This window comes from Carassius auratus, chromosome 9, assembly GCF_003368295.1.
Source record: "Carassius auratus strain Wakin chromosome 9, ASM336829v1, whole genome shotgun sequence".
Taxonomy (NCBI): domain Eukaryota; kingdom Metazoa; phylum Chordata; class Actinopteri; order Cypriniformes; family Cyprinidae; genus Carassius; species Carassius auratus.
The window spans coordinates 1,515,179-1,536,159 of record NC_039251.1 but is presented as its reverse complement, the minus strand read 5'-3'; the positions used below and the strand labels follow the sequence as shown (position 1 = coordinate 1,536,159).

The 20,981-nt window shown below is 38.1% G+C and overlaps 2 protein-coding genes across 2 annotated transcripts; one reads left to right on the top strand and one right to left on the bottom strand.

Annotated features, from left to right (window-relative positions):
* The first annotated feature begins 2,797 nt into the window (after positions 1-2,797).
* LOC113108165 (coiled-coil domain-containing protein 80-like) lies at positions 2,798-13,082 on the top strand. The gene is given in 8 exon segments (XM_026271014.1): positions 2,798-4,425; positions 4,427-5,036; positions 5,128-5,284; positions 8,413-8,544; positions 9,317-9,473; positions 9,554-9,657; positions 10,874-10,957; positions 12,433-13,082. Coding segments are annotated over 8 exon segments (2,592 nt in total). The 5' UTR covers positions 2,798-3,391; the 3' UTR covers positions 12,747-13,082.
* Positions 13,083-13,765: 683 nt separating this feature from the next.
* On the bottom strand, positions 13,766-18,576 carry LOC113108164 (probable UDP-sugar transporter protein SLC35A5). The gene is made up of 7 exons (XM_026271013.1): positions 18,509-18,576; positions 17,705-17,879; positions 17,487-17,585; positions 17,194-17,327; positions 16,491-16,558; positions 15,635-16,403; positions 13,766-13,903 (listed from the first exon to the last, which is right to left on the bottom strand). Exons 2-7 carry the CDS (start codon positions 17,856-17,858, stop codon positions 13,835-13,837), a joined length of 1,293 nt encoding a protein of 430 aa, XP_026126798.1. The 5' UTR covers positions 17,859-17,879; positions 18,509-18,576; the 3' UTR covers positions 13,766-13,834.
* Positions 18,577-20,981: the final 2,405 nt, after the last annotated feature.

Here is a 20,981-nt window from a genome sequence, read left to right as displayed (position 1 = left end):
CTGTGTATTAGACTGAAAGAGGACTGTGAGTTCATGGGTGAGGTTTGAGCAAAACGCATTAGGCATTCTGTAGAGGTCTGTGTCCACACATACACTTTCATTGTTGGCATATATAGACTGAGAGCATATTTCTTAACTTCTGTGACATTAATATTGTACTTTATATGTTACTGAGCAGTTGGTGTGTTGAACTAAACTGAGCTCAGTAGCCTATGCAGTGTTCTACACCAAGGAAAAAGGTCATTTTAATATTCTTAATCATTTTAGTTATTAATGCAGTATGGCAGAGAGCTTTATGGCTATGTACGCATGGCTGTGTGATTCAGCTTTAAGCAGGTGTGTTGTTTTTTCCCTGAATGTTTTTGTGATTGATCAAATCGGTGGAATAAAAGATTTAGTGATTCATTCAGACAAGTCAACTCAGCCAGTTGTTTTGTTCTTTAATAAATAGGTACTGCTGAATCAATCAGATGAGTTTAAAGTTAAATGAATCACTCATAAAGACAGTTCTGTTGAACTGCTAAATGCTGCTAGACCAATCGTATTCAATGACCAGAAATTATAATACAATATAAGTTCAATCTTTAAAAAAAAAAAGTTCAAAACATCTGCAAATGCTAGTGGACACCACTCTTCACATGGTTAATTTAATGGCTTTTGTCCATTCTATTTTCAACTTCATCTACTCTCATCTATCAAACCTAATAACAGGGGACTGTGGGTTTTGGACTCCATTACTGCAATTTCCAATTACAGTTCTGTAGAACTGGAGGAACATTGCCAGTGTATCCTTGTATCAGGATCTGGATGTTGGATGAATTTTAGCTTCCAATTATCATATCCTTCATTTTTGTTGCCTGCTTTTTAGTTATTTTGATTTCGATGTCTTAAAAGAAATATGATTCTTCAGTGTCTGGTTTAATTGTTTTAATCTATGCCTCAGCTCAATCTGTGTCTGTAGAAATCCTCAAAATATTCCAAAACTTTGTATGGTTATCATTTACAAAGTTGCACACATCCTCCACCCCATTGCATGTTCGTTAATCCCTTTGAATGTTCAGTTTTAGGTTTTTATCCATTTCTCAGAGTTCCACACCACAGACTTTCCTCCATTATCAGTGCAGAAAATGTGTGAAAACTCTGCTGATTCCATCTGAGCCTGCTAAATGTCTAATACTGGCATAAAGATGTCAAGTGTTATAGTTTAATTACATGTTTCTGAGATTCTCATCACTTAAAGGGGTTTGTTTATATGATGTGATGATCTTTCATAGCTGTTTACGCGAATGGATTTAATTACAGACTTATGTACTGTGTTAAGACCCACATGTGTCAGGAAGCGAGCATGAAGGGGAATAGAGGATTGTGGGCTGGGGAAAAGCCTTAAGCGATCTGTTAACAAAGTAAAAAACAAAAGTAACAGGTAAGAAAGACCCTGGGCTTTTAAGCTGAAAATTTCAGTAAAAAGAGCCAGATGTGGATAATTCCATATATTCAGATGTTACCAAATCAGTTAAGACTAGAAAGTAACTTTGCCTTTGGAATGGAATGTGTGCACTAGTCCTACTTTTAAACTTTTAGACCAACTAATGCACTAAAATAATTGAGTTTCACTTTTACAAGGCATAATAATCAGAGATGTAATGTAACTAGATAAACAACTGCTGAGAAGAATTTGGGGGTTTAATATTTTAACCTGTATCAGGTATATGATTGTATATACACTATATTATCTTTCAGGCTGAGCTATTCCACAGTCACACACCCCCTGGATTCTGCTCAGCAGCTGTTATCCAGTTGCATCATCTGAGTTTGATGATGTTTTAAGGACCAGAGCCAAACATGTGCTGAGTATACATATCAGGGGCCTACGTGTGATGTTGATTTCACATTACACAGTTCCATTATTGAAGTCCATCTGAATTGTTTATTTCAAGTGTTTTACCTATTATTCTCAATGCTTAAAAATAAACATTATGTTACTAATTTAGTTATTATTAACTAATTAAGTTCTATGACTGGTTAGTCAAAAATATGTGATGTTTTATTCAAATGTGATGACAAAAGTGTCTTTAATTAGTCTGAACAGGCTGAACAAAAACTATGAAAGTAAAAACTTAGAATGTTATAAAATATTCAAAAATAAATAGATGATGAAGTGATCCTAATTCTGTTTAGATTTGCATTAAATCTATTTTCTTTTTTCTGAATGAAATATGACCCCCTTCACTGGTTACCAGAGTCCTACTGCTTTTCATGATATTTCTGTGGGTTGCCAGTCGTTGTATATTTGTGTCATCTCTCAGTCCATAAAATAAATTAAAATTCTTATGTTCAGCAATTTAAGAGACTGTCTATATATCTCAATCAAATGATATTTTCAATGTTTGTTTTCTTGTGCCATTCTGTTTAGTTTATCGCCATTGTTGCCTTTAGTTTGCTTTTCAGGCATTTTCTTTAAAACTATTTAGAAACAATATTTACTGAAAATGTTTCTCTTCGGGTAGGGGAAAAATATTCACAGCCAACATTTGATACAAACCATTTTCAATATAATATTTAAATAATTTTCTTTGGCTTTAAGAGCAGTGAAAAAAGAAAATACAATTTTCATCATTTTAGAAACTACATGTTGTCTTTATAATATTGCACTTTCTAAATTTATTGTTCATAAATATTGCTGTCTTATTTATGAAACGGGTCTTTTCATTAAAGTATTTGCCGGTTTTACACTTACTCTGATTGCAGGAGTAAATCTCCGCGCACTGGCACCCCTGAGCTGCATGGGTTGGTCCTGTGCGCTCGTCAGAGGATACGGAGGCTGCTGTGCTGTTGCTTTCTGACATGTCTGGGAAAGCTTCCAGTGATAAGGAGACGCACAGAGAGTTTACCAAACTTTTGGAAGTATTTCTGTCTTTTTTTCTCATTTTTCGCAACGTGCATTGTGTTGAAGTGGCGCGTGTCAAACTTCTCGAAACTGACTGAGGACCGGAGATTTACTTCTTAATATCTATTTCCAGATGATTAAGGGATTGTATGCATTTTAATACAGGAATGATGAGAAAATCTGGCGCTGGGTAGCGGTAAATACCTATTTGCACTGATCCAACCAGATCGCGCGCTGCTTGTTCAAGAAATGTTTCCTAGACGCACTTACAGGTAAAACCAAGGTCGATTTAACTTGACCGATTTTGTCTTTTTTTTTTCTTTTTTTTAAAGAAAATTATTTTCTTTGTTTGTTAAGTACCCAACTATGGTTTTAAATAACTTTTGCCTTGTTCTGCATTGAGCATCAGAATTATAAACACTTCTAAAAAAATAAATTGGATCTTATGACGCTTTACTGGATTGCATCTCTCTACTGACTTAAGTGTTATTAAAGTTTTCAAATATGAGGGGAAGGTACATTTTTGGTTTCGGTGTTTTGTGTCTGTTGACATGGGCTGTTTACATGTCAGAGAGCAGCCCGACCGATAAACAAGCCAAACTCAGACTGATTTCCTTAAGACGAGCAAAACAAAACAAATCACGACAGGGTTACGTGAAAACACGTTCTCCTTCATCGATTTATGAGAGACGCCAGCAGATGCAGGGAGATGAAGGTATAAACGTTACCAGGAACGTCCAATCCAGAAAGGTCTTGGCACAAAGGAGACCAGCACAGGGTGAGTCTAGGAACCCAATCCAGCAAGATGATGGAACACCTGGAGCCAGGGCCAGAGTATCCCGCATGCCAAGCAGCGCTGGTTCTCCAAACTTACTGGCGTCATTTGCAGGAAAAAACCGCCTGCTGGTTATTTCTGCACCTCACGACTCTGATGGCTACTTCAGATTGATGATGAGTCTTCTCAAACCTGATGTTTACTGTGAATTAGCAGAGCGGCACGTGCATCAGATTGTTGTGTTCCACCAGGAAGGGGAATTGGGTGGGAAAATCAGACGCATTACTAATGAAGGCAAGGTGATGGAAGAGCCATTAGATACAACTATTATTCCCAGGCTCATGAACTTTCTTAAATTAGAAAAAGGAAAGTTTGGGATGGTCCTTCTTAAGAAGACGCTTCAGGTAGAAGAACGCTACCCATACCCTGTCAGACTGGAAGCGATGTACGAAGTTATCGACCAGTCGCCCATTCGCAAAATGGAGAAAGTCAGGCAGAAAGGCTTTGTCCAGAAGTGTAAAGGGGCTGGGGTGGAGGGGCAGGTGGTCAAGGGTGTACCCAGCACTGACCCCCAAGTGAACCCACCAACGGAGAGGAGAAAAGAGGTGCGAAAACCCATTCGAAGACCGACAACAACAACTACTCCAACTCCAACGAGACCAACGACCACTACCACCACCACCAAAGCAACTACCACCACCACCACACGTCCCCCAACTACAACCCGATCCACCACTACAACGACGACAACAACACGGCCGACCAACAACCACAACACGGACCACCACCACTCCAAGGACGACGAGAGCTCATACTACCCCTCAATGGATCCCAGCACACAAGACCACCACTGAGCCGTACTATTACAACCGTAGAGACAGACACCAGACAACCTCACCCACAACCCTTCCCGTCTACACCAAAGCTGACACCGCAAAATACAGGGACAACCACACAGATAAAAAAGAATACAACCACAGACATTCCAGCATTATACCTACACAACACAAACCGCCTAAAGTTAAGCCTACAAGGAAAAAAAATGGCGATAAGGAAATTAGCAATACATATGAAGAGAAATATGATGTAGGTGAGCCCACCAACATCTATCCTGAAGAGAAGGAGGAAGAAATTGTGCCTGCCAAGAAAGGCAAGGGCAGGGCGGATAAAAAGAAGAAAAAGGACAAGAAGGACAAGACGGAGAGGAGGGGAAAGGGTGGTAAGAAAAATGGAAAGAAAGAATCAAAGATCCATGAGAAAGAAGAGTATCAGAAACCAACAAAAAGACCACCACCACCACCACCGCCCCCTCCGCCACCTAAAGGAACTCTGGCAACCTTTCTAGACTATTTTGAAAGCAAAAGAAGACTAATTGTGAGTAGCTTTGTAAGTATTCTGATTAAGAAATGTGGAATTTCTGTAATGTATTATTAACTGTTCTTCTGTTACAAACTCTTCACTTCAGTTGATCACCTCTCCAACAGAGGAGAACACCATGTATGTTCAGCAAAGGGATGAATACTTGGAACATGTGTGTGAGATGGCCATCAGGAAGGTCTCCATCATCACCATCTTCGGCATGCTTACAAATAGCACCATGAAAATAGATCATTACCAACTTGGTAAGCCACATTCATCTCGTTTGAAAAAAATAATATATGTGCATATATCAAATATATACTATATAATAACCATGGAAAAAGCATCAAAAAACTTTAAAACTGATGGGGAATGTCTTTTCATCATTGCCTGCTTTCCTGTTATCCTTTCCTATGTTTTGCTTTCCTCATTTTTAAACAAGCACTGCTGAGAATCCATGTCATGTTTTGACATATGGACATTTAAACCCAGGTTATGGAAGTTCCGGTCAGAGCATTCCATCCATTCCCACTGAGCCGAATTGAACTCACCCATCATAAAATTCCGCAACGTTCATGAAAAAGAACAACTGTTTCCTGCTCTTTGAGAGCTTTACTAGTTGTGACATGGAACTATGAATGGTTAGACTGAAGATGGATATGATAAACACAAGCCATTTTCCTTTGCTGGAGATTAAGGGCTTTTAATTTGCCAAACAAAAAGCGCCTTTTATCCAACAGTTGGCACTCACTTGTAAGTTAGGGAAGCACTTTTCCAGATTATGACCTCATATGACACAGAACCTCAAAGCAAAGGATCTTAAAGTTTGGTCTGGGAATGGAGTGAATGGTACTTGTTCAAGTGTCACGGAATGCTGCTAGATGAATCAAATGGAAGAGTGCAGAGAGTCTGCCCTGGCACGTTATTCTCTCTAGCTCATTATCCAAGACATGGGGAAAATGTCTGTTTTCTTTGTAGCTGATATTCTGACTGGAGAGTTTTAGCTCAGAAACAGCAGTCAGTTCTTGACAGATCAGACAGTTTTGTAGGGTGGGTAGATTGGTAAAGCATACAACAATCTACATTCTTACAATTTCTTCATTGTCAGTGTTGTTGTGGAACTGCTCCACAAGCAGGGACGTCTATGGCTTGAATTCAAAAACACTGAGTATTGTTGGATTCAAACAAATAGCTCACTCCCTCAGACATGCTAAGATAATCAACACCAGATTTTTACCTGAAATTTAGCTTTGAATGCTTCCTACCTATCTGTTTTTACCAGGGTTGTGTGTATTTGGAATTATGAATGACATTTAAGAGGTTTAAAGGCCTTATAGATACACTATATGGACAAAAGTATTGGGACACCCCCTTTTAATGAACAGTTTTGACTACTTTAATAATTGATATGAGTACAAATCTTAAAGCATAGTAGGGAATTGTGTGCTTCTAATTTTATAGCAACAGTTTGGACAGGACTCTTTTCTATTATAAAATGCCAATGCCTCTGTGTATAAGACAACGTTCAAAAAGAAATGATTGATTCAGTGCAGTGTGGAAGAACTTGACTGGTCTGCAGAAAGCCAAGTCATAATCCCAGCTGAACACCTCTATTGTGACTTTAAACGCATACCTTGAGCCAAAAACTTGTCGGCAAACACCAATCACTTGTATATATTTTAGACACTTCCAAAACTGTTGGAACAGACATGGAAATAAAAGAGGGGGTGTCCCAATACTTTTGTCCATATAGTTTATGTAAAAGACATTGATGTTTGGTGATGAGTTTTTGGCTCAGGGTCTGCATTTACATAAATACACTGACTGAATCAGTAATTTATTTTTGTCATGTTTGGATAGAAAAAGGTCCTGTCAAAACTGTTGCTATACAATTAGAAGCACAAAACCATTATAAGTATGCTTAAACATAAAGATTTGTATTCATAGAAATCAAAGCAGTCAAACCTATTCATTAGAAGGGGGTGTCCCAATACTTTGTCCATATAGTGTAGCTAGATAGAGATAGTTCCAACTCAACTCATCATTTGAAAGTAAGCTAATTCTTTAATCAAATTTTGCACAACCCTGGTTGTATTACCAGATGTCACACAGTTAGATTCTAGAAGCGTTAGACAAAATGCTTTGAAAGGGTTTAACAATGACATCGTCATCATCCAGCCTACGTCTGAATGAGTCAGTGCTTTGACTTTTCTTCCATATACTCATCAGTCTGGTCTACGTCAAATAGCTCTATGCGAGGGGTCCCTCTCACTGCCGCAGGATGGAAAAATGGAAGCAAAACAGGTGCTCATAAACATCTCTCTCTTAAAGAGAGCTAAGTGAACACATAAGGCTCTTTATGAAGGCATATATCTGCCTGGCACATTCTGAGCATTTATAGCCTGCCAGCTCACTGTGACTGGTTCTAGTGCAGCATCAGAGGTACTAGAAAAGGAAACATGACTGACTGTATGATCAACGGTCCCTAAACCACAATTAAAGGTCCTGTGCTGTGGCTATGGTAGGCATATATAATTAGGAGCGTTGCTGAGGCTAAACCTAATCTCTCATTTTCCGTTTGTAATTCTTATGATGTAACTCCACAGAGAGGGGATTTCATTTTATCCTTATTATTCAGAAATTGTATTTATTTGTTTTATATTCAGATTCCTAGTTGTTGTTTATATAGTGCTAGTCAAGTAGTACATGAGCCTAAAGCCTCCTTATTATATATTCTGGCCTTGAGAGATAAATAAAGATCTTATTTAAAGAAAACCACATGTTTAGAGGGAGAAAAAGCATTCCGGCTCTGCTTTGATTGGTTTTTAATTGTAGTTCACCTCCCGTGCTGAAAGTGGAGTGCCTTAAACAGTCGGTTTTGTTGTCCACTGGAAATCAGAGCGAGAAATTCTTTGGATTTTGCGGAAAGGAAAACAAATACTTTGGGTTGGCCGCGTCTTCCCGTGCTGTCTCACGCACCCACAGAGTTTCCACAGAGCAAAGAGGGTCTTTCACATGAGTTGCTCTGTTTTTATCTGTCTCTTGTATAGCAAAGGAAGCCATGTTCCCAGAATAAACACACAGAGCTGCCTTCCCTAAGGCCCTGCAGCACTTCATTAAAAGACAGCATGTCTGGTGATTTTCCATTTAGACAAACAGCAGAACAGCATTGAGCTCCTCGTATAGCCGAGAGCCTCACTGTCCCGAGTTCTACCAGCGTTGACCCCACTGGAGGGGTCGCCCTGGGTTCTGCATGTTATGAAAGACACGCATGTCTCTTTGAACTGCAGTCAAAACAAAACTAGCAGACTGTGGAGCCATCTGTAATCTTCTGTATTTATCTCTCTGGTTGGTTGATCAGTCTGTGGGATTTTGTGTGGCGTCTTTGCAGAGAATGACAAGCCCATGAAAGGTCTGAAACAGGAGGATTTGGAGAACCAGGATCTCATCACAGAGCTGAGGAAGGAGTACGGAATGACCTACAGTGATTTCTACATGGTCCTCACAGATCTGGACATGAAAGGCCAAGGTAAAAGACAGTAACTTGGCACATATAACATTTTCACCACTTTAAAGCTCGCTTCTTCCACAGTACTTTTCAGGCGTACGTGAGGTGTGCCAGCGTAAAGCCGAGTCCTGTTTGCAGACAGCTGGAATACACAAAGAAGCCACTGTGCAGTCAGGCAGCGGATAGACAGTCAAATCTATTGAAAATCCTCAGAACCGTAGCCAGTCAGACACCCACGAATACTTGGTTAATTCTGGCATGAAGTGTTTGAACTAAATTGTGAGAGCTGAATGTCGACGCAACTGACTATGTTAATAAATAAACTGCCCACAAATAAACAGGAATCATCACCGTCGCTGTAAATGAGACTTTTAAGAACATGTTTGAACATCCATATTCATTGAATTATGTATGCCTTCATTAACTGGGTTCAAAGTAATGGTTACTATAAAATAAATCAAATGCATTAGCAAATAAAGCATTTACACTTATAATTTGAATTTAAGTAAAGAAATAAGATAATAATAATAAAAATACAACTGCAAAGTCAAAAGAATCTTGATACTGGACATTGCGTTTTGGATTGCATTCTTGCTTGAACAGCAGATTTGTTGTGGTTTGCAGAAAAATGTCAAGAATTCTTGACAGCTCTGTTGATTTGACACATCATTTTGGGTTTGGCATTCTTGGCTGCTCAAAACCTATCGAGAAAATCCCCTTAATAGTGAAGATACTTGGTTCTTCCTATTAACCCTCTATGAAAGCTTGTTTTGTGTATCTTTTTATTTTCAGCAATATTATGAGGTGCCGATTGCGATGAAGGCTGTGTTTGATTACATCGACACGTTTTCATCACGCATCAGAGAGATGGAGCAACAGAAACGTGATGGGGTGACGTGTAAAAAAGAAGACAAGCCAAGATCCTTGGAGAACTTTCTTTCCAGGTAGTTCATAAGCATTTTCTATTGAAAAGATTCATTGCTGGGAATCTTACAATTAATGATTTTGGGCCACTCGATTTTAGGTTCCGCTGGAGACGCAGGTTGTTTGTTATATCTGCACCAAATGATGAAGAATGGGCCTATCAGCAACAGCTCTATTCACTAAACAGCCAGGCATGCAACCTGGGTAAGAATAACAATAACTAAACCTTCAGATGTCACTGAAGGAGAATCTGGATAAAAATGCCAGATAACATTATTGCACATAAATACACATTGCATTTTTGGGGGGACATTTTTATTCTAGAATCTAGAGGGGTTTGCAAATGTTTCATTCTTGTGTCTCAAGTTTGCCAAGATAATATCTCGCATTGATTTTCTCTTGTCACTCAGTGAAGATTGAAACCAGATTATTGTTACTGTAGTTCAGACTAAGCCAGCTCTCATAAACTCCATTGAGTAATGGATGTGGAATTTTTCTTGATAAGAACAATGTGTATTTGTGATGATACTTACATTCAGAAATGTTCCCAGAAAATAAGCTTGAAACAACAGCAGTGGATGTTTGCCATTTTGTCTTTTCCCAGAAATCCTGACAAGCACATAACTTAATGTAATTAACTGTAATGAACTAACTTTCAGCATCCATCTTTAATGGTTATATAGCTCTGCATAGAGTAGGTGAACTTTATTGACATTCAAATAGTATATTTATTAGTGGTGGTTTGCTTGCCAATTTCATACCTGTTGGTCAAAGTTTTGACCCCATCCAGTCACACAACCTGGAACAGCTAATAGTGAAGTGTAGCCTTAGTCAAATTCCACATCAAATGTCTTTGGAAATCATAAAGAGATGTTGCTAGTTGTGAATAAACTAGTTAATAGCAACTAACAACTTCAGTTTAGAAACCTGAGGCTACAGGATTCACATTAGATGTATGACTGTGAGTAATTTATGTTGTGGAACAAAATGTGAAAGTTTCCTGAAATAATGTTAACCACATACTTTAATTTACTCATAAATTCTAAACTGCTATTCCAAAAAAACATTCAGAAATTACCAGAGGGAGCTCTTAGAAAATTTGCTTACAAACTGACGTCTTTACTCAGCTCTATAAAAATAATAATTATGTGGCAGAATGTGACCAGGGAAAGATCTTAGAACAATCACAGTGTTTGACAGGCATGGAACCAAAAAAAAAATCCATTTAAACTGACGTAAGGTTTGAATATCGCTGTCCAAGTCGGACTTAAATGTCTTGAGAAACAGCTTTGTTTATTAATACATCCCACACATATTCCATTACCAACAATCTGTAAACAGCAAACATGCAAACATTTAAAAACTCAGGCTTGAAATTCAGATTTGAGAAAAAAATCTTTCTGTCTTGGTTGATTTGCAGGTCTTCGCCACGTATCAGTACTGAAGCTGGTGGGGACAGAACTGATAGACATGGGAGGAGTGTTGGAGCTTTACCCAATCAATGGTAAGACCAATGATGCTGAAACACTAGAAAAAAAAAAAAAAACAAACAAAATAAACCTACACTTTTGGGAAATGAAACTTACCAGTAAACTCCTACATTAAATGTGGTTTAGACTTTGAGGTGCAGGAAGACCTTTTTACAGGTATGTAAACACTTGTAGCTATGGTTTTTAAAAGCATCTAAAGAAAAGTCTAGATGAAAATATACCTCCGAACAGGCAGGTGTTTAGTGAGTTAAGGGTTAATCAGCACGTTATGTTAGATGTGGTGGTGTTGTGTTGACACTGGCTGCTTTTTTAGGTGTCAGAAGCAGCCAGTAGCCTCTGGTTTCAGGCCATTCCCTGGATGAGTCAGCCTCTCCGGCTCCAGCCGGGCTCAGAAATGACCAGACAGTTCTCACAGGAATTATATTTTGCAGGACCGAAATGAAAAAGGACTCAGGCGTTTACATATTTTCCATCATTGTTGAAACTTCAGACAGTGTTGCGTTCACTGGCACCGAGGCTCCTGTGTGTTTTGAAAGACTGCATCAGCAGTCTGTCTGATGCATTAAGATCAGAAAGTGAAGCTGTATTTAGAGTGCTGACATTGAAGACTTCATGGCAGGACCCATATGTAAGATAAAAGCAAAGTCAATAACTGACAAAACATGTTGGTTTTATAAAAATAAATCTGGTTTCTATGAAAATGTTCCTTCAGATATTTTTGTAATATTATGTATGTTAAAAAGCCCTTTACTTAAAGTCAGATGTGCATATATGAGTTTTGCTAAAGGATGGAAAGATGGTGGAAAGATAGAACTTCTAGAATTTCTATTTAATTCTGTATTGATTGATTTATTTCGGCAGTTCAAAAGTTTCCTATAAATCCAAGAATTTTTCCATGGTAATATTACGGTTTATTACTATACTTTTACATAAAACAATCTCACAGACCCCTGACTTTTGAACAGTAACTATTTAACTATATACTAACTATACTTTCTACCAACTTTAACTGTCAAGCTTGACAAAGTCAGTGTAAGTGGAAACAAAATTAAATGTTTAATAAACTCCCTTAAAGGTGGCAGAAGATTCAACAGGGTTGAAAAGAGGACAAAAACAAATTCAGTGTTCTCTTAGAAAGTGCATAAAGCACTTCATAAAAAGAAAACTGTGGACTGTGAAAGCAAGATTTTTTTAATTTCAGTAAAAGTTAATTTTAGGTATAATTATGTTTTATATAACCTATTAAATTGCACTAATGATGAATGATGACATGCACATTGGCTCAGCTAAAACAAACATTTTATAATAAAATTGTTTTGCATTACACGCTGAACTCAAATCTATCAAATAATGTAAAGTTCAGTATCCCATTAATCAGTGCCAAGTCATTTGTGGTGAACAAAAGGCACAATTTTCTGTATATCCACCATATCTTGTTTATGTGCACCTGCACACCTGTTTTTTTGACACGCACGTTTATGTGTTTCAGGAAGTGCAACGGTGGAGCGCGAGGGCATTTCTGCCACTCTAGTGAGGGACATTAGAAACTATTTCCAGATCAGTCCTGAATACTTCTCCATGCTGCTGGTGGGAAAAGATGGAAATGTCAAGTCCTGGTACCCGTCCCCCATGTGGTCTATGGCCATCATCTATGACTTGATCGACTCCATGCAGCTCCGCAGACAGGAAATGGCTATCCAGCAGTCTCTAGGCATGCGCTGCCCGGAGGATGAGTACGGTGGATATGGCTACCACCATGGCTATCATGAGGGGTACCAGGATGGTTATCATCAGGGTTATTAGGGTTATTACGCTTTCATAAGACAGTGTCAGGGTAGGAGATAACTAAAAACTTCCCTTTTAACTGCTTTTACATTTATCATATAGAGCTGTTCATTCTTAAAGATGCATCTCCTCTGCTTTACATCTGTCTCTTAATGTTGGGGTATATCGTTTTACATCTATGGACAAACTCTTTTGTAGATAAAGACGTAAACAAAACATTTGTATTTATTGGATGTCTTCTCTATAAGAAGTGATCGTTTTTAAAGGTCACAACCTGCTTTTTCTTGTTAAACAATGTTTTGATATTGTTACTCTATTTTTAAAGAGCACTGTCGCTTTGTGTCTTATTTATAAACGTATAAAGTGTACTTTAATTTCAATAAAAATATATTGTATTGCTATCATGCCTTTTGATATATGTTTCCAAACATTGCAAGTCAGTTCTATTTTTAGCTGAACTTTTTTAGAATACAGCTGAGATTTGAAGGCACTCAAATATAGGTATATCAAAAATCTTAAGCACAGTCAAATTAAGTAGTTGACTTTTTCTTGCTTTGCTCCCTCTGTTGGTCAGTAATATATCAGCAATTGCCACAAAATAGCAGTATTATTAAGAATTTAAATAAAAACTTATTTAAAAATATATATTTTAGCAAGTAGGATTAAAATATGGATGTTTATTATTGCAAAAATCCAAGTATTTTTTAAAATGTCAACAAAAACGACATCATGCACAATATTACACATGCTTTGAATCGCAATTACATTCCCATTACAGAAGTACATTAAAATTTAAACAAGCTCCTCTTACATTAATACTATTACTGTCACTTAGTCAACTACTATATGAAGGAACCAAGAATAGACCAAACAATAAATATGAAAGAAACACTTTCACAAACACCCATGAGTTTGATACATGCTCATAATGTGTAAACAGTTTGTAGAAGAAGAAAATAAACAACTCTTTAATCACTTTGCATGTCACCCAGACATTCCATGTGACTGAAACAATTACCAGTCATTATAATACATTTACATAATACATATACAGGCTGATTCCAGAATATTTACATGATAATTAGAGAGATGAGATCAAAACAGACTCAGAAAGATTCTTCTTCAGATTCACTCTCTGTGTTAGCCTTGGTTAGTCTCTCCAACTCCTCCCCATCCTAAAAGAAAAACATAAAACACAATCATGAACTACCACATACATTCTGTTGAGACCACTGCAGAAAAACATGACAGCTTTTAGGGACTATATATATATATATATATCTTTATATATACGTAATCAGTGGTACAATCCAATGAAGAAAGTTTGTATCAGTTTTGGAATTTTTCGTAGAGACCATTCGTACAGAAGATAGCCTCGTCTTTTAAAAACGTGAGAGGCAGCAGAATGGAAAAGACTGCAGGCCATCAAAACATTAATAAAAGCATTTAAAAAAAAATTTAAAAGTGCTCAAGCAAGACACAGAAAAACGGAATAGCAACAGAATATTCAAACACACTCCTTCAGATAAAGACTAAAATGTATTCTGGATTGACACCACGAAGTGTTTACGGAGTAATTTAATTTTCTAAAAGAACTTAAACCAGAACAAAGTAATAAAATATGTTTAAGAGATACTGGAATAAGTATGGGTAATAATAAGTGCTGGGTAATCACTTGTAAGGGATGCAAGACATGACTTTGAGGCTGTAATTAAAGCTGCAGAAGGTAACTTTTGTAAACATCTTTTACATATTTGTTAAACCTGTCATTATGTCCAGTCAGTAGAATATGAGACAGATAATCTGTGAAAAAATCAAGCTCCTCTGGCTCCTCCCAGTGGTCCTATTGCCATTTGCAGAAATACACCGCTCCCGGTAAGAAACAACCAATCAGAGCTGCGGTCCGTAACTTTTTTGTGTTCAAGATTTACAAAATGTATGAATACACCATGAATGGATTTTCCAAACCGTGTTTTAGCCTGTCCTGAATCACTAGGGTACACCTATAATAACGGTTTATATTCAGACTGTTTCATATTCAGACACAAGCAGTTGTGTTTATTAACCGCTAGAGCGTCAAAAGTTGCGGAAAGCAGCTTTAATAAGAAATGTTTCTGGTATGTAGTCTTTATATGGTCTAATGCTTAGATGATAGCATTGGCTTCAGCAGTTAACCGTAAACTCTGACTGCAAATTCTACTTCCATGTATATGATAATTAGGGCTGGGTGATATATCTAATGATATGGTCATGCATATCTAGTCAGTAAATCTGGTACCGTGATTAGCGCTAAATCACCATCACATGCTTTCAAATGGAGCGGCACTTAATAGACAGAGCTGTAGATCACTGACAAGCTACGCAATATCACGCTCATTATCCCACATGAATCGCCTTCAAATTGAAGAAGGTTAGAGGAAAAACGTACTGTGCCATGGTATAACAGTAATACTCACTCTCTCAAGAAAGAAACTCGTAGTCTTGAATGCAAATGGAGAAAAACTAACTTGGCAGGTTTTAGAATTGCATGGAAAAACAGTATGTCCAGCTATTGACAGGCTCTAAAAACTGCTAGGGCAGAGCATATACACAAACTCATTGAAAATAACCAAAACAATCCAAGGTTTTTATTTAGCACAGTGGCTAAATTAACAAATTACCAGACGCCACCTGATTCAAATATTCCATCAACGTTTAATAGTGATGACTTTATGAATTTCTTACTCATGCTTACTTAATTGGATCCCAGTTTGCCAGACCTCCTCTACAAAGACCTCGTTGATTAAACTGTCAGAGTGCACTTCAAAAATTAAGGTGGAAACGAATAACTCACATGGAATAAATGATCAACAGAGATACAAAAGGACCTTTTTAAATCTTAAAGAATGTTTCAAAATGACTCTTACCCCTCTTGACCTCTCAAACACCTCGCCATTGATGACCCGGAGCCTCTCTTGTTGTAGTGCGTACTCTGGATCCTTCAGTTTGCTGCTGTGGTAGATAAAGATGGCTAGCAGTACTACAGGCGCCTGCAGGAAGAAATCCATCGATGGATGAAAGTCAAACAGGAAGAGAGAGAGCGCAGTGATGATGACTGTGGTGATCTGGCCTGTAAGCACATGGAACATGTTGTCACGGAACTTGAGAATGAAGGCCACCGACAGGCCTAGGGCAGCTGTGACGAAGACCAGAGCGATGGAGAAGATGTTGTGTCCATAGAGGAGGCCGCAGTGTAGTGTCACATCACGGTAGTCAGAGTGCAGGAGCAACGTGAGGCTGTTGAAGATCAAACCAAACAAATACAGCTTGCTGTTCTGGATGAAGATGCTCTCCACTAGCTGCTCCCCCTCTTTGAGGATCTTCTCATTGTAGATGTTGGCCAGTGCAGAGATGAAGCACTGCAGCAGCAGCAGGACGTAACCCAGGCCGAAGCTGTTCAGCTTGTGGATGACCTGGCTGTCCCACAGCTCACGTTTCCAGTATGTTTCATTATAGTTCTGATGCTCTGGCTCGGGATGGGCGTATTTTAGGCAGCTGTTGGAAGGGGTGGAAATGTGGGCTGGGTGGATGCCATGTACAGCAATGGCATGCTGGTCACCACTGCCAGTGGTCAATGACACAATGGACAGGAACAACACGATCAAAGATGCCCACTGCACCCAAGACAGGCGCCTCCTGCAGGTCAAAAGATGGAAAGTCAGTAACAGATAAAAATATTTTTCCAAGGATATTAAACGGATATCAATAAATTATGGTACTTACTTTAGAACAACACGGAAGAGAATAGCTGTTGTAAAAATTACAATGTTGGAAAACATAACTGCCATAGCCTATTAAAACATGAGAAAAACATTAATGTTGTTATCGTTCATAAGTTTGGAGTGAATAAAATTTTTCCTTTAAAGAAAATGACGATAATAATTTTTCTCTGAAAGTTGATCAAAAGTGATACATGTATTTGTGATGTTACAAAAGACATCTATTTCAAATAAATTCACTTTCTATTCTTTGAAGAATGTATTGTGTGTGATTTCCACAAAAATATTAAGCTGCACAACAGTTTTTAACTTTATTATTAACATTTATCACCAAATCACCATATTAGAATGATTTGTGAAGGATCATGTGACACTGAAGACTACAACGGTTGCTGAAAATTCAGCTTAGCATCACAGAAATAAATAAACCTGTTATTTTAAATTGTAATAATATTTCACAGTGTAACTGCTTTCGCTGTATTTTTAATCAAACAAATGCAAATACAATCTTGCAGATCCCGATTAATTTAAAGCTTATAAATACATATATTTAATATATACATTTACATATTATTTTTTATATATACATACACACATGCGTTTAATTTAATGCACTAATCTAATTACTAAAATATTTTGTATAAAGTAGTAAATGCTTTCCAAATCATATTTATCCATAACTATAAACGTTTAATATTTCAACGTACTGGTTGCAGATAGGTCATCACATAGAAGATTATGAGGTTATCAAGGAAGTAGAGAAATGCAGGAACGGACCATTTCAGGTAGCTGAGAAAAGAGGCACCAGATGAACACCCCAAATCTTTATAAGACCGGCCCTCTGGAAAACACAAGAAATGCTTGTAGTCCCATTATTGTACAGTAAGCTCAAATAACACTGCATAATATATCGCAATTCAACAGACTGTATTTACACTTGCTTAGTATGTTAATGTGTATGGTTTGAGAAAGTAATTTTAAGACAATGAATCTGACTTACCTCGAATGACCACCCGTACTGACATCACTAAACAAAATACTAGTTTGATGGCCTCTGCCATTAAATTCACAGATGCAGGAAGAAAGTCATATTTGTTTGCTGCAGGTAAGAAAAATTTGTTGCAACAATATTTAAAATGCACGTTGAAAAAAGTAAACTATTGGTGAAAAGGAATCATACAGTACATTAAGTTGCTCTATGGTGTAATATTATGCTACCTTCATTGGCCGAGAATTTTAGTAATAAGATGCGACTGGTTCCCAAGGTGACAAAACCCAGACCCAGAACCAAAGTGTAGGCTGAAGATCTTGAGCACAGCCGTGAACAAGGACAGCAGCGACGGCATGAAGAAGAGGATGAGGATGGGGCCATTATGGACGGAGTATGCCAAGGCTGTTCACAGAAGAATGAACAGGATCAGTGAGAAAACATCAGACAATCATATCAATCGCAACACTGAACCACCAATAAAAAAATGAAATAAGAAATCACATAAATTAGTCTCTCCAGCACTTTCACACTTTTTCAAGACGCGTCACATTCTGTATCTAGCGCTTTGTTTTTAACATGATTCACAAGCACAAATGATGAGCCAACCAACAAAATATGCATGAAGTCACTGAATGAGGGATGACTATTGTGTTTTCAGTGTTTACACACAGTTCAGAAGGAACACGGACATTCTGTCTTTTGTGAAGACAGCGACATCTTTTAGTGCAACACTGTTTAAACATCGAACCACAAAATGGATAGATGAAAACGATAACGTTAGATGATTACGACATTATCTAAGAGATTACATAGAAATAGTTTACATACATTCTGTATGTAAAAGAAACACTGATGTTAGAAAGCAAAATGATTCTAAAAGTCACATTGGTGTACATCACAGTCATTCAGCGTTATTGTTATGATGCTAACGGCGCAAAGAAAAACGACAGGATATTCACAATGTATCTATTATAATGCGAATTTGGCGATAAATCACAAATAAATTAATATTCGGTGCTTTATTTACCTACCCATATGTTCTCACTTGAACTAACAACCTGCCCACGGCTTCCGCATCTCTGAGCATGCGCATAATAGAGCTACGTCATCGTTTGGTTTAACGTTGCAGGGCAACACGCTTTGCTCATTAATAGTAATTAGATTATACTGACGTTCATTGGTTATATTACAAAGGTAAAGGCGTGGCTGGCTAATTAATATTAAAATAATCTTTAGTCACAGTCGGAATAGTAAATTTACCCGCAAAACTAGCCTACATGTAGCCTGGTAATACCAGACTCTGCTACTTCACTTTGCTTCGTAGACAGAGTCTGGAATGGCATAATAGAGAAGTGTTTTCTCTCTCGCTAGGGGGCGCTTGTCTGAAGTTTAAAATCATTGGTTACCCGTAAGCCAATCAGATACGTTTAGTTATGACGTATGTTATTCGCCTGTACAGCCGCATCGAAGCACAGACATCATGCATCGAACTCAAATCTATGATTGAACTTCCACTGTAAACCTGTTGTAAACACATGATGATGCGAGCGAAATACCGGAGTGAACATGGCTGTAAACGACTTTTGCAGTTTGAAAAAGAGTTGAATGTTCTCCATAACAGAGCGAATTGCATCCCGTGTCTCGTTTCCCATTTCCGCGGTCGTTTCGGTTTTCGATTTCTCTAACCTACAATGTAAAACTCGGCGCTTAGCATCTACGTCACGGCTCTCAGCCCGCCCTCTGTTCGTTGATTGGCCCGGCCGTTTCCAGACCGGTGGCAAACAAAAAGCTCTGACGCTGTATCAGACTGAGTACAGAAGCGAAATGAAATTGAGCGGAAGTAGGAAGTCTGACGTAGTCAGGCTAGCCTACATGTAGGAATGAATGTAAAACTGAATGTAAAAAAAACCGATTTGTTTCTTGCTTGTTGGATAAGGAATAAACAGTTTGGATATGGGCAGAAGAACAAACAGTGTAAAGTTAGCCTACATAAAACAAACTTTAAGCATTTCTTTTTAATATACTTTAGAGATGTAAATATAGTATTTTTAAGTATATGCTTATGTATGACTGAATAATTTAGAGCTTTCTTTTCAAATAACAATGCCTAAAATGAGTTGTAACATTTTGCTCTCACTTTTAACATTCAGTTTTTTGCATGCTGTATTTTCTACACACACACACAGACACACACACACACACACACACACATATATATATATATATATACAGGTCCTTCTCAAAAAATTAGCATATTGTGAAAAAGTTCATTATTTTCCATAATGTAATGATAAAAATTTAACTTTCATATATTTTAGATTCATTGCACACCAACTGAAATATTTCAGGTCTGTTATTGTTTTAATACTGATGATTTTGGCATACAGCTCATGAAAACCCAAAATTCCTATCTCAAAAAATTATCATATAATTAAAAGGTTCTCTAATCGAGCTATTAACCTAATCATCTGAATTTACTAATTAACTCTAAACACCTGCAAAAGATTCCTGAGGCTTTTAAAAACTCAGCCTGGTTCATTACTCAAAACCGCAATCATGGGTAAGACTGCCGACCTGACTGCTGTCCAGAAGGCCATCATTGACACCCTCAAGCAAGAGGGTAAGTCAAAGAAAGAAATTTCTGAACGAATAGGCTGTTCCCAGAGTGCTGTATCAAGGCACCTCAGTGGGAAGTCTGTGGGAAGGAAAAAGTGTGGCAAAAAACACTGCACAACGAGAAGAGGTGACCGGACCCTGAGGAAGATTGTGGAGAAGAACCGATTCTAGACCTTGGGGGACCTGCGGAAGCAGTTGACTGAGTCTGGAGTAGAAACATCCAGAGCCACCGTGCACAGGCGTGTGCAGGAAATGGGCTACAGAGAAGCAGCACTGGACTGTTGCTCAGTGGTCCAAAGTACTTTTTTCAGATGAAAGCAAATTTTGCATGTCATTCAGAAATCAAGGTGCCAGAGTCTGGAGGAAGACTGGGGAGAAGGAAATGCCAAAATGCCTGAAGTCCAGTGTGAAGTACCCACAGTCAGTGATGGTCTGGGGTGCCATGTGAGCTGCTGGTGTTGGTCCACTGTGTTTTATCAAGGGCATGGTCAATGCAGCTAGCTATCAGGAGATTTTGGAGCACTTCATGCTTCCATCTGCTGAAAAGCTTTATGGAGATGAAGATTTCATTTTTCAGCACGACCTGGCACCTGCTCACAGTGCCAAAACCACTGGTAAATGGTTTACTGACCATGGTATTACTGTGCTCCATTGGCCTGCTTACTCTCCTGACCTAAACCTCATAGAGAATCTGTAGGATATTGTGAAGAGAAAGTAGAGAGACGCAAGACCCTACACTCAGTATGAGCTTAAGGCTGCTATCGAAGCATCCTGGGCCTCCATAACACCTCAGCAGTGCCACAGGCTGATTGCCTCTATGCCACGCCGCATTGAAGCAGTCATTTCTGCAAAAGGATTCCCAACCAAGTATTGAGTGCATAACTGAAC

Coding starts and splice junctions, on each gene's coding strand:
- LOC113108164 (XM_026271013.1), bottom strand. CDS start 17,858: ATGGCCCCATCCTCATCCTCTTCTTCATGCCGTCGCTGCTGTCCTTGT. Junction 16,404..16,490: donor CTCTTCCGTGTTGTTCTAAA/GTAAGTACCATA, acceptor TTTGACCTGCAG/GAGGCGCCTGTCTTGGGTGC. Junction 13,904..15,634: donor TGTTTGAGAGGTCAAGAGGG/GTAAGAGTCATT, acceptor TTTTTCTTTTAG/GATGGGGAGGAGTTGGAGAG.